At 41.5% G+C, this 26,395-nt stretch overlaps 1 protein-coding gene across 2 annotated transcripts in view; it reads left to right on the top strand.

The window, feature by feature from the left end:
* Positions 1-26,395, top strand: part of ABL1 (ABL proto-oncogene 1, non-receptor tyrosine kinase) — a 152,884-nt gene that overhangs the window by 85,623 nt on the left and 40,866 nt on the right. Inside the window, exon 1 of one of the 2 annotated variants that reach the window (XM_023516113.1) lies at positions 18,875-18,965. The exons of the other annotated variant lie outside the window; for it this stretch is intronic. Coding sequence (XP_023371881.1) covers positions 18,887-18,965 — 79 coding nt within the window. The 5' untranslated portion in view covers positions 18,875-18,886. Of the gene's footprint in view, positions 1-18,874; positions 18,966-26,395 lie in introns of those variants that run through there. 2 annotated transcript variants of the gene reach the window in all.

Raw genomic sequence — 26,395 nt, 5'->3', positions numbered from 1 at the left:
ACTTTAAAAATCCACAGCGTCTGTGGCTCAAGGAGTAGGGTGCAAGCCCCCTATGCCAGGGGTGGCGAGTTCAAGCCTGGCCCCGGCCAAAACTGAAAAAAAAAAAAAAAAAAAAAAAAATCCACTCTCAGGCCAGGTGCAGCGGCTCACACCTGTGATCCTAGCACTCTGAGAGGTTGAGGAGGGTGGATTACCTGAGCTCAGGAGTTCAAGACCAGCCTGAACAAGAGCAAGACCCTGTTTCTAAAAATAGCTGGGCATTTATAGTGGGCACTTGTGGTCCCAGCTACTTGGAAGTTGAGGCAAGAAAATTATTTGAGCCCAAGAGTTTGAGATTGCTGTGAGCTATGATGCCACAGTGCTCTACCAAGGATGACAAAATGAAACTCTGTCTCAAAAATAAAAATAAAAACGAAAAATCTACTCTCAATCTGTGTCTTTTAATTGGTATGTTTAGACCATTTACACCTATGAAATTATTTGCTATATTAGGGTTTGAGTCTGCCATCTGTTTAATCTCTCTTCATCTCTGTTTTACATTTCTGTTTTTTCTTCCTGCCTTTGAGTTACTTGGATTTTTTTTAGAATTATATTTTTATTTATCTATAGTGGGGTTTTTAATTTTTTTTTTTTTTTTTGGTAAATTGACAATTTATGATTGTATATATTTACAGGCTAAAAAGTGATGTTATTGACAAATATAGAATAATTAAATCAAGCTTATTAGCATACCTGTCACCTCAAATACTTAACACTTTTTTGTGGTGAGAATATTTGAAATGTACTCTTTTAGCAATTTTGGAATATCCAGTACTCAATTATTAACTATAGTCACCATGCTGTACTGTAGATCTCAGCCCCCCCCCCCAGTGTTCCTCCTGACATTTTATATTCTTTACCATTGTCTCCTTCTCTATTGTGTGTGTGGTTTTTTTTTTTTTAGAGACAGAGTCTCACTTTGTCACCCTCGGTAGAGTGCTGTGCCGTCACAGCTCACAGCAACCTCCAGCTCTTGGGCTTATACGATTCTCTTGCCTCAGCCTCCCAAGTAGCTGGGACTACAGGTGCCTGCCGCAACACCCTGCTATTTTTTGGTTGCAGTTTGTCTGGGGCTGGGTTCAAACCCACCACCTGTATATGGGACTGGCACCCTACTCACTGAACCACAGGTGCCACCCTCTATTGTTTGGTTTGTTTTTTTTTTTTTTTTTGCTTGTACGAAAGCTTTTTATTGGTGGGGGGAGGGAGGCTGTAGAATAGCACGGAGGAGGAGAGAAGAGAGGGGAGAGAGATGAGAGAGTGGGGAAGAGAAGAGAGAGAGAGTAGAGAAGAATGGGAGGGCAGACGGGAGAGAGAGAGGGAAGGAAGGCAGGAGGTGAGAGAGAGCTATTGTGTTTTTTAATGAATCTATTTATATAGTTTTTTAGTGGTTACTCCAGTATTACATTTTATATGAGGTCTGACAATTAAGTTCATGAACTTGCCATCATGAACGTATGTTGACACACTGTACAGACAACTCGGTGAAGTTTCATTACCTTGATATATCAGCATCTCACAGCTGTGTTCTTACCATATGTTGCTGAGTGGCATTCATTATTGTTGCCTGTTTTGTATGCTGTCACAAGAATGTCTAAGTTTGAATTAGAGTGATGAACAAACATTAAATTTCTTGGCTCACTCTTTCCTCCTTCCCTCTCTTCTTTCTTTTTTTTTTTTTTTAATGACACAGAGCCTAAAGCTGTCACCCTGGGTAGAGTGCAATGGCATCACAGCTCATAGCAACCTCTAACTCCTAGGTTTAAGCAATTCTTTTGCCTCAGCCTCCCAAGTAGCTGGGACTACAGCTACACCACAATGCCTGGCTTTTTTTTTTTTGGTTGCAGCTGTCGTTGTTTGGTGGGCTCAGGCTGGATTCGAACCCGCCAGCTCTGGTGTATGTGACTGGTGCTTTAGCTGCTTGAGCTACAGGCACTGAGCCCCTTCTTTCTTTCTTAGACAAAGTCTCACTCTGTTGCTTAGACTAGAGTGCCATGGCATTAGCCTCACTGACAGCAACCTCAAATTCTTACTTTTAAGTGATCCCCTTGCCTCCCAAGTAGCTGGCCATAACATCTGGCTAATATTTCTGTGGTTTGTAGAGATGGGGTCTCACTCTTGCTCAGGCTGGTCATAAACTCCAGAGCTCAAGCCATTCTCCCACTGTGGCCTCCCAGAGTGCTAGGATTATAGGTTTGAGCTACTGCACCCAGCCTAAATTTCTTGTTAAACTTGGAAAGAGTGGAAGTGAAATCAGGGACATGTTTGTCTGAATTTATAGAGATAATGCCATGAAAAAAACAGCAGTGTGCAAATGGATTAAAATATATTTCTGAGATGAGAAAAAGTGTCACTGACCAAGAGAGGCAGGGCAGCCAGTGATGAGCAGAACTAATGAAAACATTGCAAAAATTCATCAAATTGTACATTATTTAAAATCGACATCTGACTATAAGAAGTATAGCAGACCAAGTAAATATTGACCAAGAAACAGGAAAATCTTTTTTTTTTTTTTTGAGACAGAGTTCCACTATGTCACCCTTGGTAGAGTGCTGTGGCATCACAACCCACAGCAACCTCAAACTCATGGCTTTGTGCCGGCACAGCTCACAGCAACCTCAAACTCATGGCTTTAAGTGATTCTCTTGCCTCAGCTTCCCAAGTAGCTGGGACTACAGGTGCCTGCCACAATGCCTGGCTATTTTTTTTTTTTTTTTGTAGTTGTCATTGTTGTCTAGCAGGCCTGGCTAGGTTTGAACCCACCAGCCCCAGTGTATGTGGCAGGTGCGCTAACCACTAAGCTATGGGCACTGAGCCTAAAACAGGAAAATCTTAAGTGAAAATCTCGGCATGAGAAAAGTATGTGCCAAAGTGGTTCTGAAGGAGCTCATCAGTGAGCTTCCTTCCTTTGCAAGGAATCAGTATTCACAATCCATGAACATAGTATAACTATCCATGTATTTGGACAACTTTAAAAAATTCTTGCTTTCTGGGCAGTGCCTGTGGGCAGGGTGCTGGTCCCATATACCGAGGGTGGCGGGTTTGAACCAGCCCTGGCCAAACTGCAACCAAAAATATAGCCAGGTGTTGTGGTGGGTGTCTGTAGTCCCAGCTACTCAAGAGGCTGAGGCAAGAGAATTAATTGCCTTAATCCCAGGAGGTTGCTAGGAGCTGGTGGGCGATAAAGTGAGACTTTGTCTCTAAAAAAAAGAAAAAGAAATCCTTGCTTTTTAACTTCTTACTACTAATGTAGGAATACAAATGAGTTTTGTATACTGAACCTGTTCCCTATAATTTGCTAAATTTACTTATGTTTAGAAGCTTTTTTTTTTTTTTTTTTTTTTACCTATTTTGCTTCATCTCTTTTGAATCTATTATTAAGCACATACATATTTCTGGATAGTTATGTCTTTTTGACAAATAGATCTTTCTATCATTTTATTTCTGGTAATACATTTTGCTTTACAGTCCATGTTATTTGGTATTAATGTAGACCTCTAATTTCTTTTGCCTATGCTTGCATCTTATATCTTTTCTATTCATTTCCTTTCAAACTTACAGTGCCTGACATTAAAGTTCATCTCTTATAGTCAGCACAAGATACAGCCTTATTTATAATCTTTTCTAGACTTGGTTAACTTCTACTCATCTCTCTTGAAATTTGTATACTTTTGCCTCTTCCTTGTTCTTTTAACTGAGTCCACCCATTATGTTTTTATTTCAAAAATTTTATTTTTTTCGGAATTTCCATTTGATTATTGTTCTTGTTTCTTTTAACATATTGAGATTTCCTATTTTCTTGCTGAGATTTTCGTTCATGAAAACGAATGTTTTGTTGTACATTATTGAGACAGTTACAATAGCTGTTTTAAGATCCTCATCTATTCTAACATTTGGTTCATTAACAGGTTAGAGTTGAGGTTGAACTAAATATTTTCTTGATTCTTTGTATGGTAGATAATTCTGGATTGTATATTGGACATCATGAATGTCAAATTGTAGAAATTGTGGATTATGGTATTTTTCACTGATAATTATTTTATCAGGTAACTTTCTTGGTTAGGTTTGAACTACAAACCTGTTTCTTTTTCTTTTTTTTTTTGAGACAGAGTCTCACTATATTGCCCTTGGTAGTGCCTTGGTGTCACAGCTCACAGCAACCTCAAACTGTTGGGCTTAAGTGATTCTCTTGCATCAGCCTCCCAAGTAGCTGGGAGTACAGGCTCTTGCCACAACACTCAGCTATTTTGTTGTTGTTGTTGTTGTTGTTGTCATTGTTATTTGGCAGGCCCAGGCTGGGTTTGAAGCCTCCAGCCCTGGTATATGTGGCTGGCACCCTAGCCTCTGAGCTACAGGTACCAAGTCTGCAAACCTGTTTCTTGAAGGGCTGCTGTAGTTTTTTAGATCTTTTGTCCTGGCTGAGGTGCTTTGTCTGTTCCATGCATGAGTCCCTCACAGGTCAGAGATGTGACATACCGGGTTTGGAGATCTCTTGTCTCTTTTCCTTCCAGGATTACTTCACTCTCTCTAGCATGCAGAGTTTCCTGGCTTCCCTTTTCTAATTTACCAAGCCAGAAGTGCTGGGAGTTTTTCTGTGTATGTTCCTGCTATGTCTGTGCACAACGTAAGTTATAATATCCAAAGACTCAAAATTGTTAAAGGCAGTACTTTGGAAACACGCAACAATAAATAAAATGGTTATGGAGACTTCGCTTTAAAAAAAAAAAAAAGGAATGCTTTGTTAAAATAATTCCTGAGTATGCCAGAAAATTCAGATAGTTTACAAAATATTTTGATGATAAAAAGGAAAGGAATCTGTTGTCTGGGGTGGAATAACTGGTTACTTTACAGAAAGAAAACTCAAATTCTAATTTTACTTTTTGTATATCATTAACATTTTGCAATAAAAGATTTACATTTCCTTTTCTTCTTGAATAAACTTATTGACATTGAGCCGACATTGACAACATTTTCAAATATAAGTCATTATTTCCTTTCTGTTTATCATCTGTAGCAGTGGTCCCCCAGCAGGGACTGGTTTCATGGACGGCAGTTTTTCCGTGGTCAGGGAATGGGGGTGGGGTAGAGATTGTTTCAGGATGATTCAAGCACATCATGTTTATTGTGTACTTTATTTCTATTATTATTACATTATAATATATAACAAAATAATAATATTCACTCAGCTCAGTATCATGCAGAATCAGAGGGAGCCCTGAGCCTGTTTTTCTGTAACTAGATGGTCCCATCTGCAGTGGTAGAAGACAGTGACACTTACGTTGTGCTGCTTATGTCCAGTCTACTCCATAACCTGGGCAAGATAGCCAGTGCCCGTTTCAAAACACAAATTAATATAAAAAGGTAGATTGAGAAGTCTTACTGTGACTCTTGTGCCTTTTTATTGATTATCCCATTCTCATTTCTTCCATGAGTAAACACTATAGTTTCTTATATATCTTTATGCAAATATAAGCAAATAAGAATTCATATACTTTATAATCCCATTCTACACAAAAGCTAACATACTATATAAAGTGTTCTACACTTTGTTTTTTTACATAATGACATGTCTTGGAGATATTTTCCTATCAGTTTATAGAAAATGTCATCATTTTTAATTTATTTTTATTTTTTATACCTGCATAGTATTCTATAGTGTGGTTAGCCATAAATCAGTGGTCATCACATTTTTTGTGAACGCTAACAGATTGTTAAAATTACATATATCTCCTTGTACATTTAAATTGACATCTAGGATTCTTAAGTTTAAATAGCTGTAAAGGGTGTATATTCTATCATATTTGATACTGTATATTTATACTATGCTTTAATTATAATGTCTTAGAATTTTTGAAGATACAGGTTTAAATTGGCAAACCAGTTCTTAATGTCAAATTAATCGGTCAAACATGATATATTTACTCTCTGTCTGTAAAAATTTACTCTATTCAAAAATCAAATAAGTATGTTAATTAGGTATTAATGTGACAGATTTTATTCTTCTGAATTCTAATTTCAAGATGGGTACATAGGGAGATAGATATATGGCCCTGAGACTTACCTTACATTTATCTTTTTTATAAAATAAGGCTATATCCCTCGAATACTTTTTTGGTAAGATTATTTAGTTTTGTGACTTTAAATTCCAACCATATTCTGATGACTTCCAAACGTGTATGTCCCAGATTTGTATATCCAGCTGCCTACTGAACAGTTCAGAATTGAACTCCCATCAGTCTTGCTTCCACTCTAGATGGAGTAATAGGACTCAGATTTATCCTCAGACCTGAAACAACTATGTATGTGAAACAATAATTCTGAAGTTATTTTATCTCAGGTCATGAAGGGCACGAACCCTGAGATCTAGGAAACAGATGACTTGAGCTCTGTGACTGCTGTAACTTACTGCCCAGACAAGGGTTTTAGGCTGTGATGCAGGTGAAGGAACAGCAGCAGGACCCAGCAGTTTCTCCGAGTTAAAGTGACAAAATTGAAAAATTCGAGGCAGCCAAGGCAGCTGGAGTTCATACTGCAGATTAACGAAGAGGAGAGAGATGCACAGGGAAGGAAGACACTGGAGATGTTGCAGAGCTCAGTGTTCAGCTGGGTACTGACCAGCGCATGCCCATGAGGAGACTACCCATCTCCAGGGAGGGGACTGCCTAAAGGGACCAGAGTCTTTGGAGTTCACACAGGGCCAGACATAGTTCCTGTTCCCATGGAACTATTTCTACCTTTTGAAGTAAAAAACTTCATATTCATATACTATTTATTAGAGCAATTTCTGGGCAGCATCCATTGGATGTTGGACAATTAAGTTCTAGAATCCATCCTAGAAAAAATGCTACACGCCTCATTGTAGAATATCTCTACGATCGCCTTTGAGATGCTCCCCTTAGGAAGCTATGCACCCACACCAATGCCTAGTCCACCCTTCAAAACAATTTTGGAACTCTTTCTGGAATGGCCATAAGAGCTGTTATGGTATGGAGCTCTGACCGTACTTTGCGAACTCAGCCTAGAAAAAGTGCACACACCTCATTGCTGGACATCTCTGTGATCCCCTTCAAAGCACTCCCTTTGGCCATGTGGTGACTGTAGCCATAGGAAGGGTGGCAAACAAGAGAACAGCTTTTACCAGGTTGACTTTGGAAGCAAAATGCTGTTTTATAATTTTCTTGTCCAGAGGCTTGACTCTGCCCTGGCCCTTTCTTCCTGTGATTGCCACAGTGCCCCTTAGTGAGCAGTTTTTCCAAGGTTAACTTTAGCTGTCTTTGTCAGTTAATGCGTAGTTTGGGGTTAATATGCTGAATCTGTCTCTTTAAGGAAGCAAAAGAGAAGTATGGGTGCCATTGCTTTTCTGTAAGGACAACAGTAATTTCTAACAAGTGACGAAAAGACATCTTCTAGTCCCATTTGTTCTTTGTGTGCTTAAAACCTTGACAACAAAACCGAGTGGTAATAAATGTTTTGAAGAAATAAACATGAACTCCCCCTTAGCATTTAATTTCTAGGGTTTCAAGCCTTGGTAACAGTCACCAAGGACTTTGCTGTTCTGGGGCACAGCTCTAGGCTGCTGAGAGGGTATGAATGCCAGGAGCCTACACTTTCACAGCCCATTTCAACTGCCCAGAGAGAACTTGGATAAACTCGGGCTCCTCTACCAACCTCCTACTCCCTGCTAGGTTTTACACTGTGGGGCGGTTTAGACAACTTGTTTTCTTTCCCTTTCAGCCCTTCTCTCTCCACTCCCTCCAGCTGCCTTCTTCCCCCACCCCCAGTGGTAATGTGATCTCCTAGGCCTGGTCTCCTGCTTTCACAGATTCTTTTAGGCTTAGAGAAAGAGAGGAAGAGAAATTAACCATTGGTGTACCAATTCAAAATTAACAAAACTTTAAAAGCTAAACGCAGTGCTTGCGTTTGAGAACACAGATATTGCTAGTGAATAACCAGGGCTTAGGCTTTCCTTTATTGGTCGTTTCTACTTAGTGTCTTTGAGTTTACCTCATGTATTCCTGTTACACAGGTAATAGTTTGGAGCCTTTAGGATATCTGCCCCCAAAATCCCGCAACAAAGTTGCAACATTGCTATTTTTTTTATTTGTTTTGTAAATACATTAATCTTTATTCAGTATTCAGATTAAAAGCAAACAGATAAGGCTTTTACTGATTTTAAAACAGAATTCTTTGGCATTTATTTCAAAAGTTAAAGCAAAGGGGCAGAGATTCATGAAAACATGTAAAACCTCTTTAAATTAAATTCAAGAACTTAAGAGTTTAGTAAGAAAATTCCAAAGTATTTCTGTTTAATAATATTTCTTCTTACAATTAGAGTTTAAGGTACAGTGTTGCAACTAGATTTAAGAATTCAAGGTTTGGTTGTTTCTTTACCACCAGCAACTTAAGATTTGAAACCTGTAATTTGCAATAAAATTTAAATAGTTTTTCACCCTGGCCTTTTAAAATTTCTCAGCTCTTAAATATGGGTACCAAGTAGGTGTCATGTTAACAAGAGAGTTTGAAGATCTGGGTTCTTCTCTTGGCGCTGCCCAAACTTGCCATGTGACCTATGCAAGTTAAATACCTTATCCTGTGCTATAGTTATCTCATTTGTAAAATGGGCAAAACTGATGCTTATTGAACATGATTAAAGGCAGAAGGTCTGTGTTTATGTCCATTCTCTCCCCAAACCCCACTAAAGTGACAATTAAAAGATTTTGTTTTAGGGTGGCACCTGTGGCTCAGTGAATAGGGCACCAGCCCCATATACCGAGGGTGGCTGGTTCAAACCCGACCCTGGCTGAACTGCAACCAAAACATAGCCAGGTATTCTGGTGGGCACCTGTAGTCCCAGCTACTCCGGAGGCTGAGTCAAGAGAATCGCTTAAGCCCAGGAGTTGAAGGTTGCTGTGAGCTGTGACGCTACAGCACTCTACCATGGGCAACAAAGTGAGATTCTGTCTCTACAAAAAAAAAAAAAAAAAAAAAAAAAAAAGATTTTGTTTAAAGATTTAAGAAGGTGTATAAGGACAGGAACTCAAAGAAGGCAGTACTAGATAAGAAAGGTCAACAGCGCAGTTCTGGAAAATGGAAGGCAGTCAAAAGAGTGGCAATTGAATCCAGGATGCTGAAGCTGGACCTCTTCTGAGAGAGACATTGGCAAGAAGCAAGCCAGTTTGCTTGTATGAACCTGAGGAAAGCTCAGAATTTGGTGGCATTAGTACTGTGGAAGACAGGGCATGAGTCCTGTAGGTGAAGTCAGAGGGACCCGTTGAAAGTCTGTAAAAGGGGTGTTTAAATTTTTCAGACTGCTCTCTGACCCTGTGCAGCCGGAGGACCAGCCCTCTGCCCACATGGAACTGTAGGTACTATACTGAGAAATACCCTGTAAAGGCTCGGGACTCACAGCCTTACCTACAGCATGGGTGCAGGGACAGACAGGAACAGGTTTGTTTTTTTTTAAGTTTGCATGCCAAATAGTGAGATCCCCACCCCCCTTTCAATACTTGCTAGCCAGACCCTCACAGAGAAGAGATTGAAATATTCTTTTCTGGAAAAAAATTAATTTGGGGTGGCACCTGTGGCTCAAAGGATTAGGGCGCTGGCTCAATATACCAGAGGTCGCAAGTTCAAACCTGGCCCAGGCCAAAAACTGCAAAAAAAAAATTAATTTGATGATCCTAGAGAAAAGCCCAATAGATACCAACATTTGGGGTTCTCTTGACAAAAAGGAACTCATTAGCTCCTTTCATTGACGCCTCCTCACCATTGTGACCTCTCATGCACGCAGACCTTCACTCGTCCTTTTAGTTTCTCACTCACATACTGTAGTGTAATGAATGGACAGCCACACTTCCCTGGACATTAGAGGACAGTTCCTAACATAACAGATAAAGGGTAAGATAGGCTCACAGAACACAGGAGCTTGGAGGAAATGAGGACAATGCAGGGACCAGAAGAAGAGTTCTCTTCCTTGCTCTCCTCCGAGAGAGAGATTGCAAACATCCTATACCAGGATGCTATTAAAAACAGTAATAATCAGAATAAGAATGAGTTATTTCATATTAAAAGCATTAGAGCCAAATTTTAAAATTCAACCAGAACACCAAGAAAATAGTCTATTTTAGAATGCAGAGCTTAAAGGTAGAGACAGTAAGAGAGAACAGATAAAATCAGAGGCTGGGCCCAGGCTTTTACACCTGGGGGTAGGAATGTAGGAATCCAGAAGGAGAATTAGAAGCAGCAGCCAGCAGATAATAAGTACAAGGAAAAATTTCATCATTTAGTGAAGTGTTTTCCAACGCTAAAAGACTTAAATCTCTGGACTGGCTGGGCCCTGAGTTGAGTACTCAGCATAAGTAATATATGAAAAAGACTTACTCCAAGCCATATCATCATGAAATTTCAGAGCACCAAGACAATTAGGAGATCCTAAAAGCCTCCAATGAGAAAAAGCAAGGAATCAGAATCAGATTGAATTTCTAAACAATACATAATGGAAAGTAGAAAGTGGTAGAGATAATAATGCCGTCAAAATTCAGTTGGGAAAATTATTTTCAGCCTAGAATTCTATACCCAGCTGAACTGTCAAGGTAAAAGAAACTTATTTTTAGAATACACTTTCTATAATATTATTCCCACCCCCGGAAGCTAATTAGATGATGAATTTCTACAAAATAGGGAAGTCAGTCAGTAAATGAAACTGAGACTATTTGAAGTTTTTAGTGGTGGGAAAAAATACCACTAGTTGTTTGACAGATCTTTGAAGTATTTTGGGAAAACATAGTAATAGGTATATAAAAGACTAATCAAATAAAAAATCAAGGCACAGGTGGTGCCTGTGGCTCAAAGAAGTGAGGTGCCGGCCCCATATGCTGGAGGTGGCAGGTTCAAACCCAGCCCCAGCCAAAAACTGAAAAAAAAAAAAAAAAAATCAAGGCCATATCTCCAGGATAAACAAAGTAATATAGTAAAGGAATCATTTGTAGGATATTATTAGCTAATCAATGAACAATATTTACAGTGCTGTAGTTTTATATAAACACTATAACTTACCCCTAAATTGTGATTGTACTGTTTTGGGAGGTTAGAGGTGGTGGTGGTATAAAAGTAGTGTAATAATAGAGAATTATTATTCTATTATGTAATTAATAGATAACGTGTAAAGTTGATAAATTCAGAAATGGCAAGATGAGGATTAGTAGGTAGAAATCTGAAGGAGAGTGCCTTGGGGGAAACAAGGGGCTGCTGTTTTCTATCACGAGATTTTTACAAGTCTATTTTTAGTCTTTTTTACAAGACTTTTAGTACTGTTTTATTTTTAGCCATGTATGTATTTTACATTGATTAAAAATTAATAAAAATAAGATGAGATACTAATATTAATTTTCTCCTTCTGGAGAAAAATGATTATTTTTAACAGCTGTGGGTCTCATTCTTGCTCAGGTTGGTCTCAAACTCCTAAGCTCAGGCAATCCATCGGCCTCAGCCTTCCAGAGTGCTAGGATTATAGGCGTGAGCCACTAAGCCCAGCCCCTATACCTTATTTTTGATCTTCATAACCCTGTGAGATAACTACTTCTCTGACCACCTCCCATTTTACAGGTGAGGAAATGGAGGCTCCTAAGAGAAAAATCCCTGTCCAAACCACCATAGTGAAACAGATCTGAAACTCAGCATTTAGGCTTATGTGATGTCACACAGCTCATTTAACCTTCACTCCGAGTTGCTAGGCCTTTGTGACATGTAACTGTGACCAAGAAGTAGTGCTGATTGAAAAATTGTGAGACTTAAAGGGATGCATATGTGTCCTTATTCGGTGGCCAAAAGGGATATGACTGATAGGATCTTCTAAGCTGTCTTGTTCTTTAGCTGGACACACACTGGACTCACAGAGCTGGGGAAATTGGCAGCTTTCACTGGACAACACATGCAGATTGAGGAAGCAGATTGAGGACTTGTTGGCATGCGTGTGTGAAGGGGGATCACCCTGCCCGGGGGTTCCCTAACAAGACCTCAGGTCAGATTCATCTGTCTCCTTTTCACCTGCACGAACCACAATCTTGGTTTAGCTTCCTTCCCTTGACTCACTTTTATGGTGGGCACCTGCCCCATTTAAAGAAAAACAGAACAACTCTGAATTTAAAAAAAATTCAGTCTTATGGGCAGCGCCTATGGCTCAGTGGGTAGGGCGCCGGCCCCTATATCAAGGGTGGCAGGTTTGAACCTGGCCTTGGCCAGCTTAAAACAGCAGTGGCAACTGCAACAAAAAATAGCCAGGCGTTGTGGCAGGCTCCTGTAGCCCCAGCTACTCAGGAGGTTGAGGAGGGAGAATCGCTTAAGCCCAAGAGTTGGAGGTTGCTGTGAGCTGTGATGTTAAGGTGCTCTACTGAGGACGACAGAGTGAGACTGTCTCCAAAAAAAAAAAAAAAATTCAGTCTCCTAAAATTGTCAGAGAAGACCCCTCTTTTGGTAACTTGTTGTAGAGTTACATATTTCTTAAATTCAAAAATTGCTTTGAAATGAATATGTTTTAGAAATAGCCATTTCTGTTTGTCCTATTCTCAGTGAAAACAAGAAGCAATTCTTTCTTTTTCTGAAATAGGGGTTTTCTAACTTAAAATGTACACACAGATATCTAGGAGCTTGAAGATACAGCCTATTCCACACACTCTGAGTTTGTAGGCCTAGAATAGAGACAAGAACCTGCATTTTAAGCAAGTACCCTGAGTTATTCAAAGCAGTTTGTCCGTGGACCATACTTTTAGAAAAACACTCCTCAGATTACATGCTTTAATGTAATTAACAATTTTATTCTTTCTTTCTTAATATAGTTTAAAATATTCTTTTTTCTTTTCTTGTCCCTTTCTTTATTTTTTGAGACAGAGTCTCTGTCTCCCTGAGTACAGTCTCATAGCATCACCATAGTTCACAGCAACCTCAAACTCTTGAGCTCAAGTGATCCTCTTTCCTTAGCCTCGCTAATAGCTGGGACTAAGGTGTGCAACACCATGCCCTGCTAGTTTTTCTATTTTTAGTAAAGATGGGATCTCACTCTTGCTTAGACTGATCTCAAACTTTTTTTTTTTTTTTTTGAGACAGGAGCCTCAAGCTATCCCCCTGGGTAGAGTGCCGTGGCATCACAGCTCACAGCAACCTCCAACTCCTGGGCTCAAGCGAGTCTCCTGCCTCAGCCTCCCAAGTAGCTGGGACCACAGGCGCCTGCCACAACGCCCGGCCATTTTTTTTTGGTTGCAGCCATCATTGTTGTTTGGCGGGCCCAGGCTGGGGATTCGAACCTGCCACCTTAGGTGTATGTGGCTGGCGCCTTAGCCACTTGAGCCACAGGCGCCGAGCCCTGATCTCAAACTTTTGAGCTCAAACAAACCATCTACCTTAGCCTCCCAGAATTCTAGGATTACAGGCATGAGCCACTGTAGCTGGCCTAAGATATCCTTAAATAGATCTAATTCCCTGAATTATTTTCTTCTAAGCTATGCCAAGATGCCAAGGAAAAAAAATTATAGACATTTTAAGAGGTGTTATCTATGTATTACTTTTCAAAGTTGAATGAAATTACAGTAGCAATATGTGTTGGCTTCACTCAAAAGATGTCATTACTCAAATGAAGTCAGCATCACCCTGGGACAAGTGTGAATAGGATCACTTTTTCTCTTAAAATGGGTATACGTTTTGGGGGCATCCTTTGTATTTTCACACTGGTTATTGACTTTTATTTCTACCTCTGGTCTTGCTCATGTTATCTACCTTTCACTTAAATTGGAAAATTTCTGCCATTTTGGAAAGTGCAAGGCCTTTCTTCCTGAATTGCCTCCCAGTTGCACTGAGCCTGAATAGAGTACTTCCTGTTTTCTCTCAGTTTCCTTACCTGTGAAATGGAATTCACTATACAAAATTCAGAGGAATGTTGTGAGGCTTGAAAGCTCCTAGCACATACTAGATACACATTAAAAGTCAATTCCCTTCCTAAACTAATGCAGTATAGCCAACAAGTTCACAGCCTTTTTAATATCTTTAATTGTTTCCTTTTCTTTCTTGGGCTACATTTCCCTCTGGTGTTGAAGCTCTCCTTTATTCGCTGGTAACAGAATGCTTTTTATATTTGCAAGTGAGCTTTAAAAGCATCAAAAGCTGGATCTGTAAAGAATAGGCCAGGTTTGCTACAGTTATGTACAGTTTGACAGTATTTTCAATATTTATTGCCACTAAGCAGTATTTTGCTAGGCCTGCTGATGTATGGTTTCGTAACTAAATTTTAAATTTTAAAAGATTTGGACACAGTTTATAAGCATTACTAATTATAAGATTTAAGAGGCTAAGATCATTTTAGACTCAAGTAGAATGTTAGTAGTAGTCCTTAGCTTTTAAAAAATAAGTGTATATTGAGTGTAAAGTATAACATGTGAACAAATATATGGGCTGGTATTAATAGATGGTATTCAAGGATATGCTTAGAATTTCAAAAATGCTTATTAATATGTAATTCTTGGCATTCAGCTGCCAATTTGGATATACCCCTTAATCTGAAATGATGTGTAATGAAACTTTATTATAATCTGATCAAGGCCCTTACACTTTACAAAATGGCAAAACAGACAGATATTGTATTTTCTTAGCTTGTTTGCCTTGGTGGTGCACTTTTGAATGTTATTTTTTGCAGCATAGTATGTGCACGTTGAAAGGTTCGAGCCAACACTTAACAAGTTAGTAGTCCTTACAGGAAAGCTGTCTAACAAAATGACAGCATGTCACAGAATCTAGAAAGCATCCAGTCTCTGCACTCGTCACCTGATGGCCTTGTAGCACTGTGTCTATGGGTGAGGGGCACTGTGTTCTTCCTTGGCAGTGCCTTCTTGGGGCCTGATCTGATAATATAAGACTAACAGTAGGTCCACTCAGTTGTAGTAAAAATATGTCTTGTATGCTGACCAGAATTTGGCCGGACGCTTCTAAAAATTTAATGATATCCTGGCTTAGTACTCCTATGATATACACTAGTCACATCCAGTCCAATCTTGAACTTTTATGTGCTATTTTTGGCAGACCTAAGTTAACCATTCCTGCTGTATTAAAGATAATGTATTTTTTGTTATTACAGTATAGGGTAGAAAACCATAGTTATCTGACCAAAGATACAGATATGCAATGCTTTCATCTATGTGGAAACTTACTCTTTTTTTTTTTTTTTTTTTTTTTGAGACAAGAGTCTCATTTTGTCACTGTGGGTAGAATGCCATGGCATCATAGCTCATAGCAACATCAAACTGTTGGGCTCAAGCAATCCTCTTGCTCAGCCTCCTGAGTAGCTGGGACTACAGGTGCCCGCCACAACACCCATCTATTTTTTAGAGATAGGGGTCTCATTATTGCTCCAGCTGGTCTTGAACTTGTGAGCTCAAGCAATCCATCTGCCTAGGCCTCCCAGAGTACTATGATTACAGGCATATGCCACCATGCCTAGTCTTGTGTGAAGGGGCAGCCTAATCCACTGGCCAGGAGCCCCATCCTTCGAGCCAGGCAGACCTGAATTGAGCCCATCCTTTGTCTGTTTCCAGCTGTAGAAACTTGGGCAAGGCGCTTGACTTCTCTGAACATCAGTTTTTACCAGAACTGGGATAATAATTCTGTTTTCCTCCCAGGATCATTGTGTAAGTGCAATTTAGTAATGAATGGTAACCTTCTCTTCACAAAGGTCTGGCACATGGTAAGACCTCAGTACATGTCAGCTCTTTTTATTCATGGCTATAGGAAGCAGACTATATAAAATACTTAATTTTTATGAAATCATAACTATACAATTTAGGGGTACAATGTGATGATTTGATATACCATGTAGAATGCTTAAATCAAACTAATTAATATAACAATCACTTATTTTTGTGGTAAGACATTTATAATACACTCTTAGTTGTTTTGAAATGTACCCTTGCATTGTGTACATTAGGTGAGATCCCGCCAAATACCCTCCCTCCTCTAGCCCTCCCCTCCCTTCTCTCTCCTCTTTCTTTCTAGACTATCTTTGTGTTTTATCATTTGTATGAATGTGTGTTTATATATTGGTTTCATAGTAATAGTATTGAGTACATTGGATACTTTTTTTCCCATTCTTGAGATACTTTACTAAGAAGAATACATTCCAGCTCCATCCAGGTAAACATAAAAGGTGTAAAGTCTCCCTCTTTTTATGGCTGCATAGTATTCCATGATATACGTATACCATAATTTGTTTATCCATTCATGGGTTGATGGGCATTTAGGCTGCTTCCATGACTTAGCTATTGTGAATTGGGCTGCAATAAACATTCTGGTGCAAATATTTGCCTTTGTTGTAAAATGATTTTTGTTCATTTGGGTAGATACCTAGTAATGATATTGCAGGATCAAACCATAGTTCAACTTTTAGTTCCTTGAGAATTCTCCATACTTCTTTCCAAAAAGGCTGTATTAGTTTGCATTCCCATCAGCAGTGTAATAGTGTCCTTTCTCTCTATATCCATGCCAACATCTGCAGTTTGAGGATTTTGTGATATGGGCTAATCTTACTGGAGTTAGGTGATATCTCAAAGTGGTTTTGATTTGCATTTCTCTGATGATTAAAGATGATGAGCACTTTCTTCATGTGTTTGTGTATGCTATGCACCGTCATCTTCAGAGAAGTTTCTGTTCAAGTCTCTTGCCCACATACAAATGGAGTTGTTTATTCTTTTCTTATTGATTAGTTTCAGTTCTCTGTGGATTCTAGTTATCAGACCTTTTTCAGAAACGTAACTTGAAAAAACTCCTCCTATTCTGAAGGCTGTCTGTTTGCTTTACTTACAGTGCTCTTAGCTATGCAGAAGCTTTATAGCTTGATCCAATCCCAGTAATACATTTTTGGTGTTGCTTCAATTGCCAGGGGGTTCCTCCTCATAAAATATTTTCCCAGGCCAACATCTTCAAGCATTTTCCCTGTACCCTCTTCTAGTATCTTTATAGTTTCATGTCTTAAATTTAAATCTTTAATCCAGTGAGAATCAATTTTGTCAGTGGTCTACTAAGGGTCTAGTTTCAGTCTTCTACAGGTTGCTAGCCAGTTCTCAACTATGAAGCCCTGAGAAAAGAAATAGTTGAAGATGTTAACAAGTAGAAAAACATACCATGTTCATGGCTGAGAAGAATCAACATTGTTAAAATGCCCATAGTACCTGAAGCAATCTACAGGTTTAATGCAATCCCTATCAAAGCACCAATGTCATATTTTAAAGAACTTGAAAAAACAGTACTTCGTTTTATATGGAATCAGAAAAAAACCTCGAATAGCCAATATATCACTTACAAATAAAAATAAATCAGGAGGTGGGTGGCACCTGTGGCTTCAGTGGGTAGGGTACTGGCCCCATATACTGAGAGTGGCAGGTTTGAACCTGGCCCTGGTCCCAGCCAAATTGCAACAACAACAAAAAAAATAGCTGGGTGTTGTGGTGAGCGCCTATAGTCCCAGCTACTCAGGAGGCTGAGGCAAGAGAATCGCCTAAGCCCAGGAGTTGGACGTTGCTGTGAGCTGTGTGATCCCACTCTACCCCCTCCCCCCCCCCCAAAAATCAGGAGGCATCACGTTACTAGAGTTCAGATTATACTGTAAATCTGTAGTGATCAAAACAGCATGTACTGGCACAAAAATAGAGATGTAGATATGTGGAACAGAATAGAGATCCAGGAGATGACCCAAGCACATACTGGCATTTGACCTTTGATAAGCCTAACAAAAACATACATTGGGGAAAAAATTCCCTATTTAACAAATGGTGCAGACTGTATTTTTCTTTCTGCAGCAGTTTAGTCATCTGATTCTATTTATTAAATAAATTCCTTTTTCCATTGTTGTTAGAACTTACCTGATTTTTGTTAACTTATTTGGTGTAGTTGCGTTCCTTGTTTCCTACTATCTAAATTTCTGGGTCTGTGCCAGGAACACAATATTGTGGCTATTGCTGCTTTATAGTATGTTGCACTAGTGTCTGAGATCAGTCCTAACTAAAGTTATAAAAAGATTTATTCAATGACATGGCTTTTAAACAGTAGTACAATATGACACTCCCCAAAGAAAGGGAAACAAACAGCTCTCTGCAGAGAAGGGCTGCTGCGTCCTCGCTGGAGTCTCACCTCCCTTTGCTGTGGACTCGAGTCTTCTCTTGGCAGCTGTCGGTCTGGATGTGTGATCTGACCAGCGTGTCGCGCGTTTGTGTAGCCGTCATGTGGGTTCCAGCTTTCTGTTCATTCCTCAGACACCCACTGCCTTAGTCACAGTGAGCTTGCTGAATACAAGTGAGACCCGTGTTGGTAATTCCAGAGGAATGTGCATTTTCACCAATGTTCTTGGGGCCTAGGATTTGCCTGGCACCACGCAGGGTGAAACTCGCCCGAAGCGGTGCGGGTTGGGGACGTCCCGTGCCACCGTGGAGATGGACGCGCAGGCCTGCGCTGCCCGGGGCGCTGGGCTTTCTGGCCGCTGGCCGTGAGGACTGCGCTTCCTCCTCTGACAAGGGCCTCCGCAGGCCGCGCTCGGACCTGCGCTGTCCAGATAGCCCCCGGCGGCCGGCTCCGGAAGGCGGCGGAGGCCGCGGCGGCCAGGAGGGGGTTAAGGCGAAGGCGGGGCGGGCCCGGCGGGCGCCGCTCGGGGCCCTTTGTTAACGGCGCGTCCGGACAGAAGCGGAGACGCGGCCGCGGGCGCGCGGGGCAGCAGTGAGGGCGGCCTGGCGGGGCCGGGGGCGCCCGGGGGGGCGCGCGGGGCGAGCCGGGCCTGAGCTGGGAGCAGGGCGCCGGGCCCAGACGCCGCCGGCGCGGGAAGATGTTGGAGATCTGCTTGAAGTTGGTGGGCTGCAAATCCAAGAAGGGACTGTCCTCGTCCTCCAGCTGCTACCTGGAAGGTAAGCCCAGGGCCGGCTCCAGGACCGCGCCCGCCGCCGCCGCCGCCGCCGCGCGCCCCCCGCCGCCCGGCCTTCCTGGGCCTCCCTCCGTCTCCTTCTCCTCTCGCTCCCTTTTGCTTCCTTTCTCTTTCTCTTTCCTCTCCGCGGCCCCTGGGCCGAGTCTGGCGGGTGCGGGCCCCGGCCCCCGGCCCTCGCGCTGGAGCCCAGGGAGGCCGGCGGCTGGGCGGCCATGGCTCTGGCACCTGGCCGCGAACTCGGGGTTCCGCCCGAGGAAGTTTTAAAAAGCGGCTCGACAGGCCGGAACGTCCTTGGGAGCCCACGTTGTGGAATTTTCACCATTAATTGGGAATTGTGTGGCAAAAAGGCCTACCCGTGTTTGTGAAAACATGCGATTTCCATTAAGTCTCGTGTACAAAGGGAACACGGCTCTACCATTTATGGATACAGAATTTCAAGCGACCTTCCCCCCTCCCAACTCATTCTTATCGGCAGTCCGCGGAGAGGTCTTAGGAATTCTCTCCCTTTTCAAGGGAGGAAAGAGAAATTGCACCAAGTTTTAAGAAGGCATTTTGAATGAATCCAGGATGATGCTTACTTGAGGCAGAGGCAGGGGCTGGGGGTGGGGGGGACCACATTTTAGGGTCCTTCAGTGACTCGTAGAGCCAAGAGCTTTTTGCTTTTGTCTTTTCTCCCAGTCTCCTTTCAGATTCTTTTGTATTTTTTTTCTTTCTCGTCGTTTGTCTTTAGTTTTCTGCTGGAAAAAAGTAAATTGAGGAGATGAGTGGTGGTTATTTTTGTAGCTTTTGAAAGGGTATGAACTCTAAGACTGGTCATCTCAGATTGGAGCAGAAAGGCTGTTTGTACTTAGGGGATAGTACTTGGGTTCCTCTGCGGTTTTCATATAGGACTTAAAATTGCAGTAGAAATGTAAAGCTCACTTTAGAACGTTAGGATTTCTGCTATAGTGCCATGAAGTTCTGCTGTCTTTCTTTTTACAAATGAAGGAGAAATAAACAGAGGCTTCATTAACTTTCCAACCTAGTTTCTTTTCTTTCCAACTCTAAGCCTGCCTGGAGTTGCATATGCGGTTCCAACCATGTGGGCCAGCGATGTGGGGGAAGCCCGTTAGCCCTTCTCCTGGCAAGATGGGCACCTCAGTTCCCTTCCTGTCTGGGATTTCAGGGTGCTTGATGCTCAGAGAAGGCTTCTCCCCAGAGAGTGGACTCGCAAAGTCTTAGCATTTGGAGGGAGGAGATGGTTTATTTGTCCCTAAAAGTTGGCATCTGAGCAGCTAAAATCATCTTCAGTTAATAACATCACTTATTTTTTCCAAATTGCTCAAAACACTGAACACATTCTCATTTACATCTGTAACCAGTTAGTGTTAGGCATGATCATCTCCATTCTGCACAGGCATGCAGAGCACAGAGATGAATGGACTTTTGTAACTACAGAGTTGAAAGAAAGTTTAGGTCACAGCTTGGCCTTGGAATAAACTGGATATTTAGTATGTATCTGGCTGGTTTAATTTTTGTTTGGAGGGAAAAAAAAGCTATCTAAAGGTTCTTATTCCAGCCTGTCTTGAAGTGAATTATAATGTTGGTTTTTAAGTCTCAAAAAAGTTCTAGTAGGGCATACTGCCTTGAGTTAAGGCTTCATCTAAGAAGGTGTAATTCTAGGAATTCTTTTTATTGTGTTTTCCATATTTTGTTGTTATATTTAATTAGAGAAAGTAAATGGAATCATGTTTTGTAGTGTAACAAACCTCAGTGATCATTTCTTAAAGACTGGAAGTGCTGTTTGTCCCTTGGGGAAAACTGTTCCTGACATATGGATAAGTGATCCATTTTTACTCCCATCCTAAGTCAGCCAATCAGTGTTTATTTACACCCATCAAGAGTCCTGTAAGAGGAGAAAATTGGTAAGATCAAGTTTTCTATTGTTCTGTCAAAGGAGTTTCCATGGTAAATGTGGTTTGGTCCTATATGCTACCTGCTACTCAGGCCAGGTGTCAAAGAAACAATGGCAAACACAAAGATAACTAACATTTATTAAATGTTTACTGTGTGCCAAGTAACTGTTTCAGCACTATTTGTGATTTAATATACTTCTCATGATGCCCTTCTGATTATTTTTCATTTTATAGATGAGAAAGCTGAGGCATCAAAAGGTTAGATAATTTGTCTAAGGTCCCAGAGCTAATGAGTGGGGCTCTGGGATTTGAATGCATGCTATCTGCAGAGCCAACTCTTAAGTTACTCTGTGCTCTGCTATGACTGTCTCCTTTGGAATTCACTGTGGATTTTTAAATGGTATCTTCAGAAACTCACAAACTATTGCTGAAATAAGGGCAGTCTCATATTTATAGAACTGTAGATTTAAAAATTGGAAGTCTTTTTCTTCTAGAATCCTGACATAGGCAAAATGATTACATTAGTTGTAGGATTAAAATTTTTAAAATGTATATAAAAGTACTTGTATACAATACTGAATACTAATACACTAAAAGAGTATTTAGTGAAAAGTAATTACCTCTTCCTATATAGCTTCTCCACCCATAGGCAGTGCCTCAGTAGTTTCATGAGTGTCCCTCTAGAAATAGCATATGGATATATAAGCTTATAATGTTTGAATTTTGCTCTCCAGCTTTGTGAGCGTGTATGTTTGCAGCAGTATCTATTCCCCATGACCACTGTTAGTTGAATAATTTCAGTTTACTTTGAACACTGAATTTTCTGATTATTCCTTCCCCCTGGAGATGTGGAAGAAAACATGGACACTAGCCTTTTAAATTCAGGTTTTTCTTTGTTTTTACTTGTTCCTGTGTTTGTATTTACATACATTGTACATGGATATTATACACAGACATGATAGTTCTGTAGTTCTGTACTATGGAATCAAAAACTAATGTCTGTGAAGTGAACTCTTCTTGAACTTTCTAAATTTATTTTAAGGGCCCACTTCTAAATGCTGCTTTTCAGCAGTTGACTCAAGCGAATGCTTTATGTGGTGCCAGCCACACAGATGCACTTCCAGAACTTGTGCTTTGGAGAAGCTTGTGCTTTCTTTCTAAACACTCTCTCCTTAGGTCATCAAACACTTCCTGGTCCTGATGGGAGGCCAGCTCGTCTGTTTCATTTGGGTTATTAACAGTGCTTCATGGTGTTGAACACACATGATGTTCAACACATTATGGCCCTGGCTGAGCACATCACCTGCAGCCTAACTTAATTCTCACCCCAGCACTCTGAGGTTTCTAGAGAAGAGGAGGAAGGGCCATGTATCACTTTGGGGGTAACTTTTGTATTGAGAGTCTGGAGATTCCAGTTTTCATTTGTGGTCTCTGAGCTTCTCTTTCTTTACCCTTAAGACAGACCATTCCCTCTCCAGCCCACCTTAGAGGATTGTTTTGAGGACCTGTGAGATGGTCTAATGAAAGCTTTGAAATGTATGTATTTCTATCGACACTAGATTCCTCTGAGATGCCCTCGTGTCCAGGCAGTTTTATGGCCACCACAGGTGTTCCTGGGGTCCCATTCTTTTATGTAGGTGGGCAGCTCCGGAGCCAGCAAGCTTGGACACATGTGCCAGCTGCACTCTTGGCTGACCTCAGGCACTCCCTGAGCCTCACTGTTCTCACTTCTAAAATAAGGCTCATAGCAGTCCCTCGCTCACTGAGTGGTTGAGAGATTTCATGTAAATTGTTTAGCAGGGAGCCTAATATGTGTAAGCTGTTATTATTGTAAATAAATATTTAGCCATCTAAGATGGTGGCTTTACCAATTTCTCCAAGGGTGCAGTGATGATGGGATTGAGCTGAACCCACCTGTGGTTTTTCTTGTTGTTAATGAAGCAGTTTGTTTCCAAGTTTGTTTTTGATGAATATAATTAATACTTCCTGCCCTTGGTTTTTAGCTGAAATGTATCTTCCTTCCTTCTAATCCTCTCTTATTCCCATGGTGAATACTTTTATTGTGTAAGGAAAAATTTCATGGTTGGCATTTTATTTCTCCTCTCCAGAGGCAGTATTTCCACATTTCCAAACAAGTGAAACTGAAAATACCTTGCTACTTATTACCTTATAAATCCAAGTCATTGCAGTTTTGCCAGTATAACTGCTGTTCAATGGATAGGACTTTAAATAGGTCTGGTGTGGTGGTTTATACCTGTAATCCTACCACTTTGGAAGGCTGAAAAGGTGGGAGGATTGCTTGAGGCCAGGAGTTTGAGACTAGCCTGGACAACAGTGAGCTCCTAGCTCTACTAAAAATAACAAATTAGCCAGACATACTACAGGTATGCCTGTAGTCCCAGCTGTTTGGGAGGCTGAGGGTTGAGGTTGCTGTGAACTATGATGATGCCACACCACTCCAGCCTGGGTAACAGAGTGAGACCCTGCCTCAACAAAAACAAAGAAACAACCAAACAACATAGAAGAACTAAAGCTCAAATGGGACATTGGGAGAATTTAACTTTGCCTTCATAAGAGTGGATCATAATTAAACACACAGAAGAACAATTTATAAAATAAATTCTTTTTTTTTTTTTCCTTTGAGACCGAGTCTCACTATGTTGCCCTTGGTAGAGTGCTGTGGCATCACAGCTCACAGCAACCTCAAACTCTTGGGCTTAAGCAATCCCCTTGCCTTAGCCTCCCAAGTAGCTGGGGCTACAGGTGCCCGCCATAATACCCAACTATTTTTTGTCGCACTTGTCATTGTTGTTTAGCTGTCCTGGGTCAATTTCAAACCTGCCAGCCTTGGTGTATATGGCTGGTGCCATAACCACTGTGCTACAGGCACCAAGCCTAGAAATTGGTTTTCAAATGCTTCTTATTGCACATTGTAGATACGTTGTTATTGTTGTATGTTGGGTGGTGGTGATGGGGAAGATATGGAGAGGCCAAGAAACAGATGGGTAGGAGAGAGCAGAGAGGAGAAGCAAGCGGAGGCAGAAACAGAAGGGGCAGATACAACAGATTAGGAGACAAAGACAAAAAGACAGGCTGGGAGAGAAGGAAGAGAGAGAGGTAGAAGAGGAAGGAGGAGGTGGAGAAAGAGTGAGGGGTCGGAGAAGACTGTGAGTGATAGAGAGACAGACAGGTTGATGGATAGGCAGCTGATATGATAGATGGACAACTAGGAGGAGAGACCTGCCAGTAACCTCTCTCTCTGCTTCCATTTCCTTCCCTCCCCAGTGACCTAGAGTCTGCCTAATAGTGTTATAGGGATTCAGTGCAGATAAAGTGCTGGCACTCAGGAACGCTATTATTTTATCACATTAAGTTACATAGACTTTAACCTCATCACTCCTAAATTCTCTATAGCAGTGGTTCTCAACCTTCCTAATGCCATGGCCCTTTAATACAGTTCCTGTGGGTCGCGACCCACAGGTTGAGAACTGCTGCTCTATAGAGGCCTAATCCTTATCTCTCTTATTTACCAGTCCTCAAATTAGCTAATAGCATTGTACATTGAATATCTTAAAATTGTATTTAAAGATGGGCCATGAATAGAATTGGGCCATGAATAGAATTAGGTATTGCATTTTGGAGCCAAAATACCAGTTTGTCTGGGAGGGATGGGTGCGTGCCAGGGTCATGTTCACTTACCCAGATTAGCAGTAAAAGTTCTAATGGCTAACAAGACAGTCTGGAGAAATTGCCTGTCATTGCGTAGCCCCGTTGGTTCAGTGACTCTGGTCTAAACTGACCCAGAAGTCCATGAGGACACACTAACGAAGAGACAGTGTAAAATGAGTGTGTTCAAACCACCTTGTGGCTGGCAGCAAAAGGGGAGGCTTTTCAGGCTGTTGCAAATAGCCTGTGACAGTAAAAACACTCCTGTGGTTAGCAGGCTCACCGTGGACAGTTTGGATTCCTGGAACCTTCCAGAGAGGCATCAGGATCTCACCATGCTGTCTGCCTGTTAGGAAACAAACCCGTGTCTTTTGAAAGCACAGAGAAATTATGTGCTTTGTGCTTTGAAAGCACAAGAAAAAAAAAATTTTTTTTTGAGACAGAGCCTCAAGCTATCGCCCTGGGTAGAGTACCGTGGCATTACAGCTCACAGCAACCTCCAACTCCTGGGCTTAAGCGATTCTCCTCCCTCAGCCTCCCAAGTAGCTGGGACTACAGGCGCCCGCCACAACACCTGGCTATTTTTTGGTTGTAGTTGTCATTGTTGTTTGGCAGGCCCAGGCTGGATTCGAACCCACCAGCTCTGGTGTATGTGGCTGGTGCCCTAGCCGCTTGAGGTACAGGTACCAAGCCGAAAGCACAAGAAATTCTTATGTTACATCTTCTTTTCTCTTTGGCACAAGCGATCCTCTTGCCTCAGTTTTTCTATTTTTAGTAGAGACAGGGTCTCGCTTTTGCTTAGGCTGGTGTGGAACTGTGCGCTCAAGCAATCCATCCACCTCGGACTCCCAGAGTGTTGGGATTACAGGTGGGAGCCCCTGCACCTGGCCTTCTTTTAGGAACCTGGCCTTTGTATGTATTTTATTCAAAACAAATCGTGGTATTCCCCAGGCATTTATAAAGGCTTTCCTGGTCAGGTTGCATTTGTTTTTCATCTTTCTGTCTGTTATGCATCTTTACTGTTGCTATGCTTATTGAGAGTTAACAGATTATTAAACTGTACTTTCTCAGTTGTGACTTAATGCCTTACACTTGCTGAAGACAAGCAATGCAGAGTGTCTCTGAGCAGTGCTGTAGATGCTGCATCACGCTAAGGAGGTACTCAGGACTCTGCAATAATGAGACTTGTTCTCTGCCCCAAAGAAGTTTATGTTAGTGGAATAGTGGCCCTGTAGTGGTGCAGTGCCCTGGGCTGGCATTCATCCAGAAGTTCTCTGCATGCAGGATGCATCCAGACCAGCTAGGTTGATACCATTGTTGCCCCATAGTGCAGTCAAGAAACAGACTCAGATTTCAACAAGACCTGTTCACCTCAGAGTCCATGCTTATTGTGCTATAAGGGACATGGGAACAGAACACTGACGGCTGTAGGGTTGTGATGAGACAAATACCAAGGACCCAAATGGGGTGAAGGAGAAGTACTCAGGTGGGAGTGAGGTGGTAGGGAGGAGGAAGGACCAGTTAGAGAAGGTTTCCTAGAGGTGGGGAGGTCTTCAGGGGAGGAGTGGGCTAGGAAAGGCATGGCAGGGAGAGCAAATGGTACTTGTTAAAGTGCAGTCAGAGGGGGCAGCACTAGGGTAAGGGGGTGCAGGAACTGCACAGATTCTGAGGAGGCTGGCATGGGAAGGGGGTACGGGGCAGAAGCTGCCGCCAGTCTAGACCCTCGTGTGCCTGTTTTAGGAGCTCAGACTTCTCCTGCAGTGGTGGCAGGCGTGACAACTCCAACCAATTTTTGAGAGCCTATTTGTACTTAGCAGCAGCATGTCCCATATTAGCTGTAAACTGCCAACTA

The sequence above is a fragment of the Otolemur garnettii genome, unplaced genomic scaffold (genome assembly GCF_000181295.1).
Source record: "Otolemur garnettii isolate 467f Iridium unplaced genomic scaffold, OtoGar3 scaffold00087, whole genome shotgun sequence".
Lineage (NCBI taxonomy): Eukaryota > Metazoa > Chordata > Mammalia > Primates > Galagidae > Otolemur > Otolemur garnettii.
Note: the sequence above shows the minus strand (reverse complement) of the source record. Positions and strands in the feature narration are given on the sequence as shown.